At 45.3% G+C, this 20,000-nt stretch overlaps 1 protein-coding gene across 5 annotated transcripts in view; it reads right to left on the bottom strand.

The window, feature by feature from the left end:
• trps1 (trichorhinophalangeal syndrome I) overlaps positions 1 to 20,000 on the bottom strand; it is a 189,289-nt gene that overhangs the window by 86,511 nt on the left and 82,778 nt on the right. For 4 of the 5 annotated variants that reach the window (XM_083766855.1, XM_083766856.1, XM_083766854.1 and 1 more), the window contains exons 3-8: positions 18,560 to 19,330; positions 17,654 to 17,769; positions 7,490 to 8,075; positions 5,348 to 5,562; positions 4,857 to 5,001; positions 3,037 to 3,280 (exon numbers count right to left, since the gene is read on the bottom strand). In XM_083766855.1, coding sequence (XP_083622981.1) covers positions 3,037 to 3,280; positions 4,857 to 5,001; positions 5,348 to 5,562; positions 7,490 to 8,075; positions 17,654 to 17,769; positions 18,560 to 19,330 — 2,077 coding nt within the window. Of the gene's footprint in view, positions 1 to 3,036; positions 3,281 to 4,856; positions 5,002 to 5,347; positions 5,563 to 7,489; positions 8,076 to 17,653; positions 17,770 to 18,446; positions 18,487 to 18,559; positions 19,331 to 20,000 lie in introns of those variants that run through there. The other variant, XM_083766858.1, reaches the window with a different exon arrangement.

Here is a 20,000-nt window from a genome sequence, read left to right as displayed (position 1 = left end):
TTATCATGATTATTAGTGAGGACCTATTATATTATGAAGATAGGTTGAAAAGTGGTGAAGTGGTCCTTTAAGGACTGTTATGGATGCGAGTGGACTGTGGAATCCTCTCCTCTTTTCATTCAGAGACTGTCGCCATCATCAACTAGCCCACACTGTCTCGTCTCCGCTGGTTCCCTCCTTCACCACCTCTCCCTCTCTCCATCTCACCCCCCCCCCCCCCCCCCTCGTCCTTCTTCATGCTCTGTTCTCTCCTAGACTTACGGTATCCTGTATCAAACGTTTAAATCTTTTCATCGATTTGTGGCAGAAATCTCAGTGAGAGATGCCTGTGTCAAATTGTAATGTATCTATATGGGTTTGTGTGTGTGTGTGTGTGTGTGTTTCCTCCAGGCTGCGGGCGGTCTGTGAAACAGAGGCCGCCTTATGCAGGAGGCCACACACACACCTTCATATACAGACAGAGCACATAACCAGGATCGCCCTCTTACACATTCAGACGGCACACACAACGTCATGTGGGCAGATCATCCCTCACCCGCTTTCCCATCCGCAAGCACGCACGGACACGCACACTCGCACGCACACACACACACACACACACACAAACACACACACACACACACACAGTGCTCTGACTAGATGTTTAAAGGTTTCACACCAGTGAGCCACTTAAAGTCCAACATGTGTATTGCGGGGAAGGCTTTTGCAGAAGATTTGTGGAGGAGATATTAGTGTAATACTAGTGCAGTGGTTCTAGATATTAGTGTAATACTAGTGCAGTGGTTCAGATATTAGTGTAATACTAGTGCAGTGGTTCAGATATTAGTGTAATACTAGTGCAGTGGTTCTAGATATTAGTGTAATACTAGTGCAGTGGTTCTAGATATTAGTGTAATACTAGTGCAGTGGTTCAGATATTAGTGTAATACTAGTGCAGTGGTTCTAGATATTAGTGTAATACTAGTGCAGTGGTTCTAGATATTAGTGTAATACTAGTGCAGTGGTTCAGATATTAGTGTAATACTAGTGCAGTGGTTCAGATATTAGTGTAATACTAGTGCAGTGGTTCAGATATTAGTGTAATACTAGTGCAGTGGTTCTAGATATTAGTGTAATACTAGTGCAGTGGTTCAGATATTAGTGTAATACTAGTGCAGTGGTTCAGATATTAGTGTAATACTAGTGCAGTGGTTCAGATATTAGTGTAATACTAGTGCAGTGGTTCAGATATTAGTGTAATACTAGTGCAGTGGTTCAGATATTAGTGTAATACTAGTGCAGTGGTTCTAGATATTAGTGTAATACTAGTGCAGTGGTTCAGATATTAGTGTAATACTAGTGCAGTGGTTCTAGATATTAGTGTAATACTAGTGCAGTGGTTCAGATATTAGTGTAATACTAGTGCAGTGGTTCAGATATTAGTGTAATACTAGTGCAGTGGTTCAGATATTAGTGTAATACTAGTGCAGTGGTTCAGATATTAGTGTAATACTAGTGCAGTGGTTCAGATATTAGTGTAATACTAGTGCAGTGGTTCAGATATTAGTGTAATACTAGTGCAGTGGTTCTAGATATTAGTGTAATACTAGTGCAGTGGTTCAGATATTAGTGTAATACTAGTGCAGTGGTTCAGATATTAGTGTAATACTAGTGCAGTGGTTCTAGATATTAGTGTAATACTAGTGCAGTGGTTCTAGATATTAGTGTAATACTAGTGCAGTGGTTCTAGATATTAGTGTAATACTAGTGCAGTGGTTCAGATATTAGTGTAATACTAGTGCAGTGGTTCTAGATATTAGTGTAATACTAGTGCAGTGGTTCAGATATTAGTGTAATACTAGTGCAGTGGTTCAGATATTAGTGTAATACTAGTGCAGTGGTTCAGATATTAGTGTAATACTAGTGCAGTGGTTCAGATATTAGTGTAATACTAGTGCAGTGGTTCAGATATTAGTGTAATACTAGTGCAGTGGTTCTAGATATTAGTGTAATACTAGTGCAGTGGTTCTAGATATTAGTGTAATACTAGTGCAGTGGTTCAGATATTAGTGTAATACTAGTGCAGTGGTTCAGATATTAGTGTAATACTAGTGCAGTGGTTCAGATATTAGTGTAATACTAGTGCAGTGGTTCAGATATTAGTGTAATACTAGTGCAGTGGTTCTCGTGAGAGCGTAAACCAAATGGAGCCTTACAGGTCCATTTGGTTTCATTTTATGCTCATAAGAGTAAAATTATTGTTACACATCTGCATTACTTAATTTACAAGAAGTCTACACAATTATAGAACAAATGTAGAAGAATTGTTATTTTCACAAAATATGAATTGGGTCTGAAATCTCATCAAATGGTGGTCCGTGGCTCAAATGGCGAATATATAATGGCCCGTGAGCAGGCCTGCAACACAACTTTCTACAATAATAGTGTGTCTGTCAGATAAGGGCTCCTTGGCCATGAAGACGCTGAAGACCCCCCGCAATAAAACATTCACGGATGGACACCCGGCAATCCCATCTCTGCTGCACAACAGCCACCCACACACACATGTATTGTATACACACACAGAGGGACCTTCTGCAGGAGAGGCATCCAATTAACTACAGCATTCACCCATTGACTGTAAACGGAGCACTGACTCATTCAATAACCCAGTGTAGCATTCGATCAGCGACCGGCTGAAAGGCTGTGACATTGAATAACGCGGTTACACGTGTGAATGTGGCTTATTGAATTTAAGACAGGAACTGTCTCTTCCCTGACTTTGAAGGGTTTAATTGTATTGTAGTCATTTTATACAAATTATGACATGCAAAATGCTCAAGCACTCACATTAGATTAGAAGATGTGTTGAAACAGAATGTTTTTGGGAGATCATTTCAGTCTCGTCGAGCAGACACTGCATCCTTTATACCTTTTAAAGGTTCTGACGCCTGCTGTTGCCAATAAATGCTCTTTAAATGAAATAAATTAAATGCGTGCGCACACGTCTCTCTCTCTCTCACACACACACACACACACACACACACACACACACACCTGTAGTGTCTGAAAATCTCCTCTTCCACTTCTGTGATGAAGTGACACTTTGTACACGAGTACTCCCCCTCTCCTCCGCCTCCTCCTCCTCCGTCCTTCTCTCTCCCCGCCTCCTCCTCGGCCTTGACGCGAGGCGGCGGCGCCCCCTTTAGGCTGGCGAGGGTATGGCAGCCTTCGTAGTGTTGCAGCAGCACGTCGATGTCGGCGGTGGCGAACGCACACTGGTCACATAGGTGGGTGACTCCTATAGGAACAACAACAACACACTGGTCACATAGGTGGGTGACTCCTATAGGAACAACAACACACTGGTCACATAGGTGGGTGACTCCTATAGGAACAACAACAACACACTGGTCACATAGGTGGGTGACTCCTATAGGAACAACAACAACACACTGGTCACATAGGTGGGTGACTCCTATAGGAACAACAACAACACACTGGTCACATAGGTGGGTGACTCCTATAGGAACAACAACAACACACTGGTCACATAGGTGGGTGACTCCTATAGGAACAACAACACACTGGTCAGTGGTTCCCAAACCTTTTCTTGTCAAGGACCCCCAAAATGATACTCATTAGCCTGCAGACTGGAAATAGCCTGGAAATACATGCCAAGGACCCCATAAGATAAGATTGTTACGGCTCCAGGGCCCCCAGTTTGACCTGAATTAGGCTACGGCATTTCTATCTCTGAGACTCCAATGCATATTGTAAAACTTAATTCAACTCTGAGAGTGTACAAATGGAACCAAATGGACCTGTTAGGACCTGTTAGGGGCCATTTGGTTCCATTTGTACACTCTCTGAGTTACAGACCCATAAGGGTCCATTTGGTTCCTAACTATCATTTAGCTGGGGATCCCCTGGAACTCCCTCAAGTTTTCCAACTTTTGGAACCACTGACATAGCGAGGTCCACGCACAATCCCAGTAAAAATAAACGGGTGCTCGAACAAAAGAAATATACTGCAAAAGAAGGATGAGGTATGCACACCACATAGGGATACTAATGGCTTCTGTATTTGTTCTGAGTGTCATTGCCAAGTTCAATCCCAAAGTGGGGCTCCGTCCCCGGGTGTGCTCACTTAGCGTTGATTTGTGTCTGCCCACTCTGCTACCTTTATATATACCTGTCTCATGCGCTGCTATTCAGTATACTTGACGAAGGCCACAGAGGCAGAAACATTATATATGTTCTTTTCCGCTCTGGTAATAAAGGTTTTTGTGGAGCGTGCCAGACCTCATCCTTCTTTGACACCTCCAGGAACACAAGGACGAGCGTGGGGTCAGCATGATCGGGGATACGATAGATCTAGCACAGTGGTTCTCAACTTGTGGGCCGGGGACCACGGGTGGGATTCCAAATAACTGGCAAAACACAAACATTTGATTGACTAGAGCGGTGCCCGTTGGGCACTGGCCTTCTTGGAACGATGCAAGTTGGGAATGCATGCCCCACCCAGTTATTATGACTGTGTGTCCCTTTTATGCCCGTATATGGAGTTCTTTGTCAGGCATGCCCAAATATGGAGTCTATGCAGATGTCAGAACAGCATTGTGATGTCAGAACAGGCCAGCTCCATATATTGACATATCAGGTGTGATCAATTGGCTATTTTGGGCCCTGTCCAGAGACTGGGCAGAGGCCTTTTGTGGCGGTTCCGGACAACCGTGGGTCCGACCAACACTAAACCACGGCTAGACTGGATCACACAGCGATTTAGTAACACAGACCTGGCTTTCCTCCGAGGTGGAAAGCCTGGTGACGTGAGGTTAGTAGCCTATGTGGTCCAGCCATGATAGTTGAGTCACCTCTAGGATTAGGAGGCGTTACGCTGGGCGAGGTGGCAGCGCCGGGTTTGGAGCCCAGCGCGGTGTCCTGTGGTTTGGTGCTCTGAGGGAACTTGGAACAGCATTTGGGACAGGTGGACTTCCGACAGGCAAACGGGTGAGAGACCTACAAAGACAATAATACACAGCAGCACACATTTTATACACTAATTATTTTTTATCAAAGCACATTATTTGGTTTGTTGCCAGAAAATGAATGCTTCAATGAAAAGACATTATGGGGTAAGAATTGTGCTAAGCTAAAAGGGCACTTCCGCAAACAGAAGGGGGGGTTTTGGGCTCAAACTGGGAACCTTCCGATTCCAAGATAGCCGCTCTACCTCCTGAGCCACTGCTGTGCACTGCTGTGCACTTCCCTGTCCTTACTTTTGCTCGTTTTTGGAACTATTCTATTTCTTTTAGATATATGAAATGCACTACGACATAATACTAATAATAAATACCAATCTGACCTCTCCCAGATGTTTCTGGGGCTGGCAGAGTCCCTGTGGACAGTACATGCAGTGCTGGATGCAGCATCGGTGGATGGCGTGGTTGTGCTGGTAGTGCAGTAGCAGCGGCGCCACCACGATCACGTCCGCACTGTGGGCCATGGAGTAGCGGAAGTCACACAGCTGGCAGTTGTAGCTGGTCACCACGGCCTCCGAGTCACCGCCGGCCGCCTCTCCTACAGGCAGCGAGGAGACAGAACAAGTCGTGAGCAAAAGGAAAGGGGTCAATGATATCACCATGCTAGGAGGAGGAGAGGCGGGGGTCAAAGTGCAACCCTTAGAGGCGCAAGTTAAGCATCGTCATGAATTATGGAACACAACAAAGTGTGTGGAGCAGCCACGTACTGCAGCAGCTGTTAGCCAAGCCTTGTAGCGTGTAATTGCATTACAGTGTATTATGAACACAGTGTGGAGAACCCGCCATAACAAACACAATGTTGAACAACGTAGAACAGTGGATTCTCAACCTTTGGGGGTTTGCAGGATATACTGCGAGTGGGCCACCAAATAATTGGCAAGACACTAAGATTTGAATGATAATGTAATATTAATATAACAATTTTCAAAAGGTTTCTTAGAGGCATATTTTCATTGTTATACGGATAAATGGGAACTACTAAAAGTTAGTTCCATTAATCCAAGCAGGAACACCGTTGATAATTATTAAAATAAACATGCTCTGAAAATGTAATGGGCCCACCCATCCTGACCACTTAACCTATGGCAGCTGCCAGTTACGTGGTCAGATGGGTGGGCCGCAAACAATTTAGAGATGGGGGCCATGATCCGGGACAGGTTGAGAATCACTGCTGTAGAAGATGATGGAGGGTCACTTCATTTCACAATACATTTGCAAAGAGGTCCTCAGCTCTGGCCTCTGGCAGAGACCTGGAGTACTATTGGTTTCCATTCCATTCAAGACGGATTTATACTACAAGTACGTCTCCAGGACTTTTTTTTTCATATCCTTTTAGCCTAAATGTATTACTGTACTCTGTTGTTTGACAAATAAAGTAATCAATCAATCAAAAGCAAAAGCACTTTTGAATCCAGAAACGAGAGCCAATTTCTGAAGTAGAACTCGCACACCAAGCCAAGATTGTGATTTTTTGTAATACAAGACTAGACTACGGTGTGACAATGTGAGTAGAATTCTCTCTATTTTTCCCAAAGCATTACCTTGAGTTGTGTTGGATGGGGTGGATGCATTACCTTGAGTTGTGTTGGACGGGGTGGATGCATTACCTTGAGTTGTGTTGGACGGGGTGGATGCATTACCTTGAGTTGTGTTGGATGGGGTGGATGCATTACCTTGAGTTGTGTTGGACGGGGTGGATGCATTACCTTGAGTTGTGTTGGACGGGGTGGATGCATTACCTTGAGTTGTGTTGGACGGGGTGGATGCATTACCTTGAGTTGTGTTGGACGGGGTGGATGCATTACCTTGAGTTGTGTTGGACGGGGTGGATGCATTACCTTGAGTTGTGTTGGATGGGGTGGATGCATTACCTTGAGTTGTGTTGGACGGGGTGGATGCATTACCTTGAGTTGTGTTGGATGGGGTGGATGCATTACCTTGAGTTGTGTTGGATGGGGTGGATGCATTACCTTGAGTTGTGTTGGATGGGGTGGATGCATTACCTTGAGTTGTGTTGGACGGGGTGGATGCATTACCTTGAGTTGTGTTGGACGGGGTGGATGCATTACCTTGAGTTGTGTTGGACGGGGTGGATGCATTACCTTGAGTTGTGTTGGACGGGGTGGATGCATTACCTTGAGTTGTGTTGGACGGGGTGGATGCATTACCTTGAGTTGTGTTGGACGGGGTGGATGCATTACCTTGAGTTGTGTTGGATGGGGTGGATGCATTACCTTGAGTTGTGTTGGATGGGGTGGATGCATTACCTTGAGTTGTGTTGGACGGGGTGGATGCATTACCTTGAGTTGTGTTGGACGGGGTGGATGCATTACCTTGAGTTGTGTTGGACGGGGTGGATGCATTACCTTGAGTTGTGTTGGACGGGGTGGATGCATTACCTTGAGTTGTGTTGGACGGGGTGGATGCATTACCTTGAGTTGTGTTGGACGGGGTGGATGCATTACCTTGAGTTGTGTTGGACACATGGATGGTGGATGCTGGATCTTTCCGGCTTTTGGACACAACGTGTTCTCTCTCGCCTCCTTCTCTTCTCCCTCCTCTGTCCTCCCCCGCACCGGGGCTAAGAGCGCCCCCTGTGGTCGCCCTGTGTCTCTGTTCGTAGTGGTCCAAGAGCTTCCCGGCACCTCCTCCCCACTCACAACTCCAGCTACAGAATTTACACCAATAGTACGCCAGGAGGGCTCCTCGACCCGCCTCCCCGGCCCAGCTCGGCGAATCAGAGCAGTCCCTGACCGGGACGGAGTACCCGACCAACGAGTCGTCCTCCGCTCTCACCGCCACTCGCTCCGCCCCCTCCAAGACTTGACTCCTGCCCTTCTCGTGGATTGTCAGGTTGTTATTGGCCAGCAGGGGCGTGGTGGGCGGAGTTTTGACCTTATTTGGGTGGGAGGACAGGAAGTGCTGTTCAAGTTCTAAGGAACTGCTGCCCATGTACGTGAAGTTGCAGAATTTGCAGCGGAAGTATTTCGTGTTTCCCTGGCAGTCCGGCGTCTTCCGGCCAATCCCGATCAGCGTGCCACCCAGCATCACCTGTTGCCGTCCAGAGAACACAGAGAACAACAAGGAGAGATTAATACATAATAATAATAATAATAATAATAAAACTTTATTTGTATAGCACCTTTCATGACATGAAATGCAGCTCAAAGTGCTTTACAGAGCAATGGAGAAAAAAAAAGAAAAGCAAGGCAACGACAAGCAGTAATGCAATACAGTGAGGACATGAATAACAAAAAAGAAAAGATCAATTAAAAGCAATGTTGTAGAAGTGGGTCTTGAGCTGTGCTTTAAACATGTCTATAGAGGCTGCCTGACGAAGGTACAGTGGGAGCTTGTTCCATGCAGACGGCCCATAGAAGCAAAAAGCTGCTTCCCCGTATTTTTTAGTTGCCATTTTTTAGGCAAAGCGAGCAGGCCAGCAGTGGAAGACCTTAGGGGGGCGGTTTGGGACATATTTAGGCAGGCAGTCATGTAAGTAGGAAGGTGCGAGACCATTGAGACTTGAGCTTCATACACAAGTAAAATAATTTTAAAATCAATCCAAAAAACAACCGGAAGCCAGTGCAGTGAAGCCAAAACTGGAGTAATATGTTCTCTCATCGTAGTTCTAGTTAAAACTCTGGCTGCTGCATTTTGGACAAGTTGTAATCCATGGGTTTTCAACAGGTGGTCCGTGGACCACTGGTGGTCCGTGAAGGTGTTGCATGTGGTCCCTGACCATGCATTTAGTAATGTAGGAAAGTGAAGATTCATATTTGAATTTATTGTATTGACCACAAGTTGAGAAACAATGCAGTAAATAATCTGGTGACAAATGACGCATCGATGTTCTGGGAAGACGGATGTCAAGAACTTCCACAGAAAAGTGAGTTAGAATCTCAAGGGAAACTGTACCGGATTGCCTGGTTGAGTCACCATTATAAGGAAATGTGCCCATAATGAATCACAAGTGTCTGCTTACTGAGTCATAGAGTAAGTTACAATGAACAGCACATGAGTTTAATATGGAAGGTTAATTTCTTTCCCCCACACCACGACCATATCCCCCCTCCCAACACAACAATGGTCCCCAGGTTGATTCTCAGTCAGGGTGGTGGTCCCCAGGTTGATTCTCAGTCAGGGTGGTGGTCCCCAGGTTGATTCTCAGTCAGGGTGGTGGTCCCCAGGTTGATTCTCAGTCAGGGTGGTGGTCCCTGGTTCATACTCAACCCCTGTTGTAATCTGTCAGTTGTTTTCTTAGGCAGTCCTGAAAAAAGTTCATTGCAGTAATCAACATGGTCAATGGATTCTGTCAGTTGTTTTCTTAGGCAGTCCTGAAAAAGGTTCATTGCAGTAATCAACATGGTCAATGGATTCTGTAATTACACACCAATCAAATCTGGGTGAGTCATCAGATGAAATGATGATGATGTCACCATGCAGAGACCAATACTGCAGAAGATTTTGTGAAAGAATACCCATCCATCCCATATCAATGTGAGTTCCCATTTCCTCCAAGGTTTCAAACTGGCAGTAGGCTGAAATAACAAATCTTAAAATAAACCATACCTATAAAACAATGTTCTGTCGAGTATGTGTGACGATGGTGATCATGCACATTGTGGAGGTAAATTGCCCAAGGCAATGAAAGGCATAAGCCAGGAATACCAACCACGGTATAGAATTCTTTCTAAAGTGACATTTTAAAATGAACCTCCAGATTAGCATCTCTGTATTATTTTAACTTGGTCCGAAAGGTGTTTTTTTATTCCTATGTTACGTGTCGGGTCACTTCCCTGCCCCTGAAATAATTGCTTAACTTGAAAAAAATAATAAAATGAAAATAATAATCATTAAATGTGCAGGCACAGCAAGTGAAGAAAAAGCAAGACAGAGAGAAATGAATATATAGTGATAAAGTGAGGTGAGAACACGGAGAGAGAGAGACAGAGAGAGAGACACACAGAGGAGAGGACTGGAGCAGACGGAGAGAAACGGGTCAAAGATCTGATCAATTTCACTTTCATTCAACTGGATCAAGTGCGAAAGCTAAATGACGGCTATTACTGCCGTGTGAGCTCACAACAGCAATCATCCAATCAGCAACGTGCCGTAGATCCAGCGCCAACACTTAGGGGACGAGACCAGCGGTGGAAAACCTGTCTTACTTACTAAATGTAAGTTTAAAGTACCAGTACACGCATTGGCATCAAAAGGTACTTCAACTTCTTCAAGTATACCAAAAGTAAAAAGTACTCATTGTGCAGAATGTCTCATTCTACAAGTTTTCAAAACGTATAGAAATCTTTTGAAAATAGCAGATCTACAAGCTTGAGCTTGCAGATCTGCTATTTTCTCAAATGGCTGAAATGTATACAGGGCTGAAGTGGATAGTGTATGTTTTTGTAATAATGATCAAGATCTACAAAGTAACTAAAGTGTTCAAATAAATGTAGTGGAGTACAAGTACAATATTTGGATCCGAGATGTAGCGGAGTAGAAGTAAACGTGTTGGAAATTGTAGTAGAGAAGTAGAAATACCTCAAAATTGTACTTAAGTACAGTACTTTTCCACCACTGGACGAGACCATTTCTAAACGAGACGGCCAGGGGAAGAAAAAGAGAGAGAATGGGAGAGGCGAAGGGTGAGAGAGGGACAAGATATGGAGGGACGATGGAACATTTGAGGGGGACGTGGTATAGGTCAGGGACGGGCAGCTTTGAAGATGGAGAGTTCCACACTCACTCCAGAGGGCCACTACAGTTCCACACTCACTCCAGAGGGCCACTACAGTTCCACACTCACTCCAGAGGGCCACTACAGTTCCACACTCACTCCAGAGGGCCACTACAGTTCCACACTCACTCCAGAGGGCCACTACAGTTCCACACTCACTCCAGAGGGCCACTACAGTTCCACACTCACTCCAGAGGGCCACTACAGTTCCACACGCACTCCAGAGCGTCACTACAGTTCCACACTCACTCCAGAGGGCCACTACAGTTCCACACTCACTCCAGAGGGCCACTACAGTTCCACACTCACTCCAGAGGGCCACTATAGTTCCACACGCACTCCAGAGGGCCACTATAGTTCCACACTCACTCCAGAGGGCCACTACAGTTCCACACTCACTCCAGAGGGCCACTACAGTTCCACACTCACTCCAGAGGGCCACTACAGTTCCACACTCACTCCAGAGGGCCACTACAGTTCCACACTCACTCCAGAGGGCCACTACAGTTCCACACTCACTCCAGAGGGCCACTACAGTTCCACACTCACTCCAGAGAGCCACTACAGTTCCACACTCACTCCAGAGAGCCACTACAGTTCCACACTCACTCCAGAGAGCCACTACAGTTCCACACTCACTCCAGAGAGAGAGGGGAAACAGACGAAGGAGAAAAGGCTAGGGAGGGAGTACATACTACAGAGGTGGTGTGAGAGAGAGAGAGAGAGAGAGAGAGAGAGAGAGGGGCAGAAGGGAGGGGACGCAGAGAGAGAGAGAGAGAGAGAGAGAGGAAGGGAGGGGATAAAAAAAGAGATATGAGAGAAAGAAAAAAGGGGAAGGAGAAGCCAAGTTAAACGCATCTGACAGATGTTTCATTACAGCGCCCAACAACCAATTACAACTACTGCGCTCTCTCCCTCTCCCCCCCCCCCCTCTCTCTCTCCCTCTCTCTTTCTCCCTCTCTCTCTCTGCCTCTCTCTCTCTCCCTCTCTTTCTCCCTCCCTCCCTCCCCCTCTCCCTCTCCCTCTCTCCCCCTCTCCCCCGCTCTCGCTCTCTCTCTCTCTCTCTCTCTCTCTCTCCCCCCCCCGCTCCATCCTTCTCATCTCTTGTTGTTTTTCTCCCTCAGTCTCTCCTCATCCCCCTGCTTTTCCTCCCAAATGCAATCTCATTGGCTGACGAGGCGTTTCGTCTCAGCGAATGACAACATGGAATTTTCCAAACGTGGTCGGGAGAGAGAGGGGGGGGGGGGAGAGAGAGAGAGAGAGAGAGAAATAGAGAGAGAGAGAGAGAGAAACAGAGAGAGAGAGAAACAGAGAGAGGGTGAAGGAGAAGGAGAGAGATGTAGGGAGGGAATGAAAGAATAGAGACCCCTTTCATTCGCTTTTTTATACTTTCACTTTTTCATCGTAATGACGACTTAAGCCCACTGGATTTTCTATTTCTGACAGTGTGTGTGTGTGTGTGTGTGTGTGTGTGTGTGTGTGTATGCACTTTGTGTGTATGCACTTTTCTGTGTCCATTACGTGACTTACGCCCATTACAGACTGCTGGTTTAAATGAAACGAAACTCCTCAACTACTGCACGCACATGCACACGCGCACACACACACACACACACACACACACACACACACACACACACACACACACACACACACACACACACATACATACACACACACACACACACACACACACACATCTCCTGGTTTATTAGATCATCTTGTTTAAATCTTTCAGACAAAACTCCAGTGTTCATATACACACATAAAGCCATAATCCATGACCTAAATGCTAACAAAAATGGGGTAGCCCAACCATGATGGGGGGAAAAAAAGATTTGTAGGGAAATTATGAGATTCTTTTCAATGTAATGAAATGTGCATGAATATGAAAATCCTTTTTTTATTATTATTTTAGGCTGAAGCAATCCGTTTATTTTTCTGCACACTGCTCATTCTGCGGAGTCGCAGTCACTTACACTATAGCGTGATCGTTTGATCGCGTCCCGCGCTACAGACTGCAGATCTAAAACTCCCAATGGCACATTGTGTGTTGTAGTTCTGTCCAGTTCTTGCAGTTTTATCAGTGTAGAGTAGAGTACAGCACGGCACTGTTAAATGGTAAATGGTGCATTTATATAGTGCCTTTATCCAAGGCGCTTTACATAGATTGTGCATCACATTCACCCATTCACACACACATTCATACACCGATTGCGGCGGAAGCCATGCAAGGTACCAACAAGCACATCGGGAGCAATTTGGGGTTCAGTGTCTTGCCCAAGGACACTTCGACATGTGGACAGGAGGAGACAGGATTCGAACCGCCGACCCATGGATCATTGGACGACCTGCTCTACCTCCTGAGCCACAGCCGCCCCACTGTTGTATGACTACGTACAGGTTTCAACTAGAGGTCAGACAGTATCACTGGTCCAATTACACTCAGACAGACTGAGTGATCATAGTGTCAGCGGTCAAGTACACTCACACAGGACAAACACACTCCTTGATCATGATGCCGGCCTCTCGTTGTCCTGCTGCACAGATTGAAACCGTTGACCTTTCCGTTACGGCGCACTCTCTCTGCCGTCAGGACTGAAGCCACACTGCTGCCACCTCCAGCCTGCTAGTCTTATCATCACATACTAATGTGTGACAAAGTTGGGTAATGATTTCATATTAAGGGCTCCATTAAGCCCTGATGTGGTCTCAGACACCACATTAACCCTTGTGTCCCTCATGCTGCTGGGGGTGAATGTTTGGCGAAAGTAGCAGATCTACAGCCTCGCAACGCGTTGTGAGCATGTAGAAAGAAGGATTTAGTGGGAGGGAAACGGAGCGTTGAGTAGAGAGTAGAGAGCCCTGAGGGACTCCGGTATACTCTATGTATACAGGGTTTATGTGGTTAAAGGCACAGGTTAACAGGGCAATTCAAAATTCCTTACACAAAGCTTTAAACTTGTAGTGCGGAACAAAAACCTGATAAAAAGGAAAATTATGAAAACCCTAAATAAAATAAAAGAGTCTTCATCTTTCTGAAAAACAGCCATTGACCATTTGGATAGCTGATACTAGTAGTGTAAATTTATGCGACACACCCACATTAATAATCTCCTCACATTACAAAGTATTTATAAACTGGAGTAAACCGGTGTCGTGTTTTCACACCACGGGTATATATTTGGGTAGAGACAAGTCCTGCCACTTTTGGTGGATTGCTTAATTGTCCAGACATCCATTTTAACTAATCAAAGATACTGTGTGCTTTCTGAAAGAAACTATTTTTTATCTGCTCCACGAGAATTAAGTCATGGTCCCGTTTTGGTCGCGTCACTTTGACTGGCTGCGTAGTAGAGCCAAGCAAATAAGCAGGACCATTAGCTTGGTGGCATCATGAGCTACAGTATCGCAAAGGCAGTCCCAGTCAGACTGTGGAGGAGGCATTCATATTGTGTTAAGGTACCATCTGGTTGTCAGCTAGTGTAACTCAACTTGATAAGCTTCATAAGACACATTTTGGATTTTCAAAAATATTTAAAAAATTCAATTTCCACATAATATTATATGCATGTTGTTTCCACTGTGCTTTGCTTTAGCGAGCAGTGCAACACATGTGTCAGTGTTGTGGGTGTATATTTACACCTGTGTCAGTGTTGTGGGTGTATATTTGATGTAATATAACTGGTAAAGAAAGTCTTCTGCACACCTGAGCAGAGTTCAGCGTTGGAGGAGCATACACAATGTAATGGATAAGGACAAGACACAACACAAGCACACTGTCTTCACTTGCTCAATAAACAAAGAGCTTTTATTTACAATAGCAATGTTTCGGTCAAAGACCTTCGCGTATCTACCGGATGCTATTGGATTAAATAGTTTATATTTGACCAATACCTTTCTTTATTGAGCAAGCGACAGTGTGCGGTTGTTATTTTCTCGATAAACCTGATTCATACTCCACCGTGTGTCTGTGTTTCATGCCAAATATAGCAGATCTACAAGTTCACAACGTGTCGTATCGCTACAATAAAAGAAATATATATATTTCCTATCCATAATGGTACTCCTCAACAAATAAATGTTATCACGCAAATGAAGCAGCCAAAGGAGACAGACAGATGGGGCAACTGTTGCAGTAGATTTGTGCCATGACTTAGGCTCTGTCCCAAATCCCTCAGTCACTCACTATACTCCCTACACCCTATAGGCCACACTCTGTAGGGGACTAGTGAACTCATAAATACAAACCACATTTCAGACACTACTCAGGTCACCGTTAATGACATCATTGCTGTCACGTGCCAGATAAATGTCCAAATGTTTCATTCTGCGCTGACGATATGCACTGCAAGGGTTGTGTTAGTGACCATAGGCTGTGCCCAGCGGCCTTTCATAATGCATTGTGGGTTGATTTCATAATGTGGTGTAATGAGGCAGCTGTGTCTCAGGAGGTATTAAAGCAGCCGTCCTTGAGGCTGAAACCCTAAGTGCTCCTGATGAGCAGGTTCGTGCCTCGCATGGTTTCCTGACTCCTCCATCATCGGTGTGTGACTGTGTGGACGTGAAATACATTGTAAAGTGTTTTCAAGAGTCTGGAAGACTAGGAACGTTCACGTTCAACCACTCTGCCACCAAAATGTGGAATGCTCCGACATGTTGGAATCACTGGTTTATTTAGAAAAAAAATAAAAAATAAAAATTAAAAATAAAAATAAATAACATTGATTAAAGATACAAATTACTTATGGATATAAAATGCATTACACAGCATGAATCTATATTGAACCAGTGGGGTTTTCTTTACCCCAGTTAAATTATTTGTATAAATTGGCATGTGGAATGAATGAGGAAAGGAACTGATTAAAACTATTATTTCTAATAAAAAGAAAATAAAGCTAAAAAGGTATATTTGGTTTTCTTAGTACACAATGAAATGTTAATGTATCTATCAGCCCCTCATCATTTAATCAAAACCAAATCCACCGCATTACAGACTGTAAAACTGTACACATACGGTGTGTGTGTGTCTGCATTGTATGTGTGTGTGTGTGTGCGCGCTCACGCACGTGTGCGTGCGTGTGCAGTGACTGTCTGCCAGGTGCCCTGTTTGTCCGTGTGTTTGAGCCTGTCCATCTGTCTGTCTATAACGTTTTACAATGTTCAACAACAAACTCCCCACCAGACAAATTAGTAACCGCTTTCTCACTCAGTCCCACCCTCTCAACAAGATTGATTTCTGGCGCACGCACACGCACGCACACGCACACGCACACGCACACGCACACGCACACGCACACGCACACGCACACGCACACGCACACGCACACGCACACGCACACACACACACACACACACACACACACGCACACACACACACACACACACACACACACACACACACACACACACACACACACACACACACACACACACAGCCTTATGTTGCAAATCACTTACAGCTTGTACAAACCAATAAATTATTCACTTCAGTTATGGGGTTAGATTTACAAGCATATGAAAATATGTTACTTTTACAACGTATTGTTATACTGTAAGGTTACTCCATCCCTGTACTGTTTGAATTATCACTTATCAAGAATTATCAACGTATGGGACAACTTGACAGAAATACGTTCAGAGTAACGGAACAAATACGGCCACAGCCGTAACACATTATTATTGCAAAAATGATAGCATTTTCTTTTAAATGTTTCTGGTGCAACTGCACCAACACCTACTTTTAACCGATTAGTCAATGACTCATAATTAATAGCAATTCTATTTTTGACAAAGCAAAATACTATTTTTGACACAGCAAAATACCATGTGTGATTTTGAATACAGAATGATTCTAGTGTTTTCACATTGTCACATTTGAAGTCATATATACTGTATACTTTACATTACTGCTGACAATTCGTTTCCATTCATTACAGCATAATGCAAATCACCTTGCAGAGACTTGAAACAAGCTTTTTATTTTATTTTATTTTGCTATTATGCTATTGTTTCATTGTAATGCGGTTGAAGAGTTGTAGATTGCATTTCAAAAGTCTTGTCGAAAATAGTCCCTGGAGAAAAGCTTATTATTTTACAAATTAAATTAATATGGGCTGTAGAAGCAGATAATTTTAGGTGGGTTTTATCACTTGACATTTTGAGCTACAGTGTTAGGATAAAGCTGTTTATGCTCTGTCCATAGTAATGTAAAGCATAGTATTCATAGTATTCATGACTTGTATAGGTACAACAATAATGGCATGGTTCTTTAAATATAAATTTGTATTGATAGTATCTAATGTTGTGGTGGTAATGTAAACAGTACATAGAATAGAAGCTTGACTTGTAAAAAAGTAAATAATAATAATCAATTTCAAATTAACTTGCAATATTGGTCTCGCCATTGATTTATTTGCATTTCGTCTGTCGGGTGGAAACCTTATTATGTCAAAAAGTGTTCCTTTTCAGGATTAAAATAAAAGAATAGCAAAGTGGTGTGTTTTGAGCTTGTATATCTGATACTTTTGATACATTTGTGACGCCGTTGTATGGCTGTGAATTTACGAGAAAGCACAACAAAGTTAGAATATTATGGAGATAAGAGGTTTCTGCCCCGACAGCAACCATTTAATTCCTTGTATGTCAGTTCTTCTCAATTATTTCAACCTGGAGATAAAGGCTCTAACGTTCTCTTGAAAGAAATACCGTGCCGGGCGTTTTTTTTTCTCCATCACGACGAAGGATATTGCACGTTGGCAGTCTCAGGTACAAATTAATTTGTCAACCTGAAACTTGCCAAAAAAACCTGCCAAAATGTACAGTACGTACTGTATGTGTGTGTGTGCGTGCGTGCGTGCGTGCGTGTGTATGCGTGCGGTCCCAGTCTTACCTGAACATCGTACGTGCCGTTCATCACCACCGTCCTGTGCTGCTGACCATGGTTGTCCTGTCTCGTCTTCCCCGTCTCTTTGGCTTGGTTCCTCTGTCCCTGTCCCACCTGGGTGTCTTCAGAGACAAACAAACAAGGACTGATTAAACCATGGAATACTTCAGACACGCCTCCTCAGGAGACTCAGGGGCTCAGATCTGAACCCATTTAAATTGGCGTTGGGAACCCGTTACGACCGCATGCCCTCGCTGACATCGACCCCAGGCAGGGTTTGAACCTGACAACCTGACAACCTTCCGCATGAGAGGCATTTAAAGCTCTATCTAACCACTATTAATCCGCATTTTTGTAGCCTTGTAGTTTTTTCCTTTTCTTTTTTTTTATTGTCTTTTTTTTGTTGTCTTTTCATCAGAATGGGATAGGTGACACGTTTTGATGATGTCATCGCAAAAACATCCATGGCATGCAAAGGGTTCTTGGGAAATGGAGGCATTTTTCAATTAATTATATACTAATAATATACATGTATATATGAGTTAGGAGGGAAAAAAAATGCTTAGTGGGTGACCCCCTCCCCTCATGGCGCCCTAGGCAACTGCCTGCTCTGACTATCTGTTTGAAGGAAGTAGGGAGTAAGTTATTTCCAAAATGGCGTGTGTGCATATATTATAGCCCATTACCTTGGAGTGTGTGCTGGGGAGCCATGTTGTGGAGCACCAGGATGTGATGTCATTACCTTGGAGTGTGTGCTGGGGGGCCCATGTTGTGGAGCACCAGGATGTGATGTCATTACCTTGGAGTGTGTGCTGGGGAGCCATGTTGTGGAGCGCCAGGATGTGATGTCATTACCTTGGAGTGTGTGCTGGGGGGCCCATGTTGTGGAGCACCAGGATGTGATGTCATTACCTTGGAGTGTGTGCTGGGGAGCCATGTTGTGGAGCGCCAGGATGTGCGTGTCCAGCGCGGCGTCCTGCCGCGTGCGGTTGTGCAGGCCCAGGTGGTACTTCCTGAAGTGCTTGACGAGGTCGGCGGGGTCGTTGCCGTAGTAGCCGTAGCCGCACACGTTGCACTTGAAGTCCTGGAGCTTGGGGGAGGGGCTGGCGGACAGCGGCGGCGTGTCCGTCGTGGTGGTGGTCGACTCCTCCCCTTCCCGCCTGGACAGGAAGCGGGGCGTGGACAGGAGGAGAGGGCCGAGCAGGAGGTGGTCGCCGCCCTCGCCTTCTCTCCTGTCCCCGCCCCCCTCCTCCTCCTCTTCCCCCGCTCCTTCCCTCTCCCCGTCGTCGGGCTCTGACTGGCTGTCGGGCCCGTCCGTCAGAGCCGAGTCTCGCCCCTGCGGCGGCTTGTCCCCCCCGCCCCCTCCCCCTCCTCCTCTCCTGCCGTTACCATAGCGGTCCTCCTTGGCGCCCACCGACGACGGGGAGACGGAGGAGGAGACGCACTCGCTGTCTCCGTCCTCCGGCCGCTCCTCCTCTGGGTCTCCTCGGGTTCGGCCGGAGGACTCGGGCTCCGACGGCCGGATGATGCGCTCCGCCTCCGCTCCCACGCGGCCCTCCTCCTCGCCTTCCTCCTCCTCCTCTCCTCCTCCTCCTCCTCCTCCGTCTCGCCTCCTCCCCTCCTCCTCCTCTTCCTCCTCGCCTCCCACACTCCGGATAGGGGGATTCTTCTTCCTCACCATCTCTGGAGAGGGGGAGAGAGAGAGAGAGAGAAAGAGAGAGAGAGAGAGAGAGAGAGAGAGAGAGAGAGAGAATGTTAACCAACAACCACCTGACATTGTTTCATCATCCTGGAACCCCAGGCAAACTTCTGATACCTCTGATACTTGCAATGTAAAAAAATATATATATACCAGTTAAAAAGTGTGAAAGAGGTTCAATGAGGAAACACTGCCCCATTTATTCTTGTCCCTGCACCAGTTTCGGGGGAAATCCACCATTCTTTCAGAGATACGAGACTTCACTGGAACGTTTCTAATATGCTTATGATTACGCGCGCGCAGACAGAGCCCTCTGACAGTGATGTATGTGTACAGTGGAGAAGCCTTCGTGCCACAACTCCAGACCGTCTTTGAACGGCGAGGATCCACGTGACGTTTGTGCAGACCGCAACCCTCGTCAACGAAAAACAGCCTCGGCAAAATCAGAAACATGGCAGCTGTGAAAGACCTTTCAGATGAGGTGGTGGTATAGGGGGGGGGGGGGCAGAGGAGGGTAGAGAGAGATAGAGAGAGATAGAGAGAGGAGCGAGAGAGCGGGACCTTTGCCATCTCTTAGACATGCTTTTAAAGTTTTATATGTAATATGTATATACTGTATATTATGTATATACTGTATATATATATATACACACA

The sequence above is a fragment of the Protomyctophum parallelum genome (assembly GCF_964188405.1).
Source record: "Protomyctophum parallelum genome assembly, chromosome: 1".
In the NCBI taxonomy this organism is placed as follows: Eukaryota; Metazoa; Chordata; class Actinopteri; order Myctophiformes; family Myctophidae; genus Protomyctophum; species Protomyctophum parallelum.
This window is presented reverse-complemented; position numbering and strand designations above follow the sequence as displayed.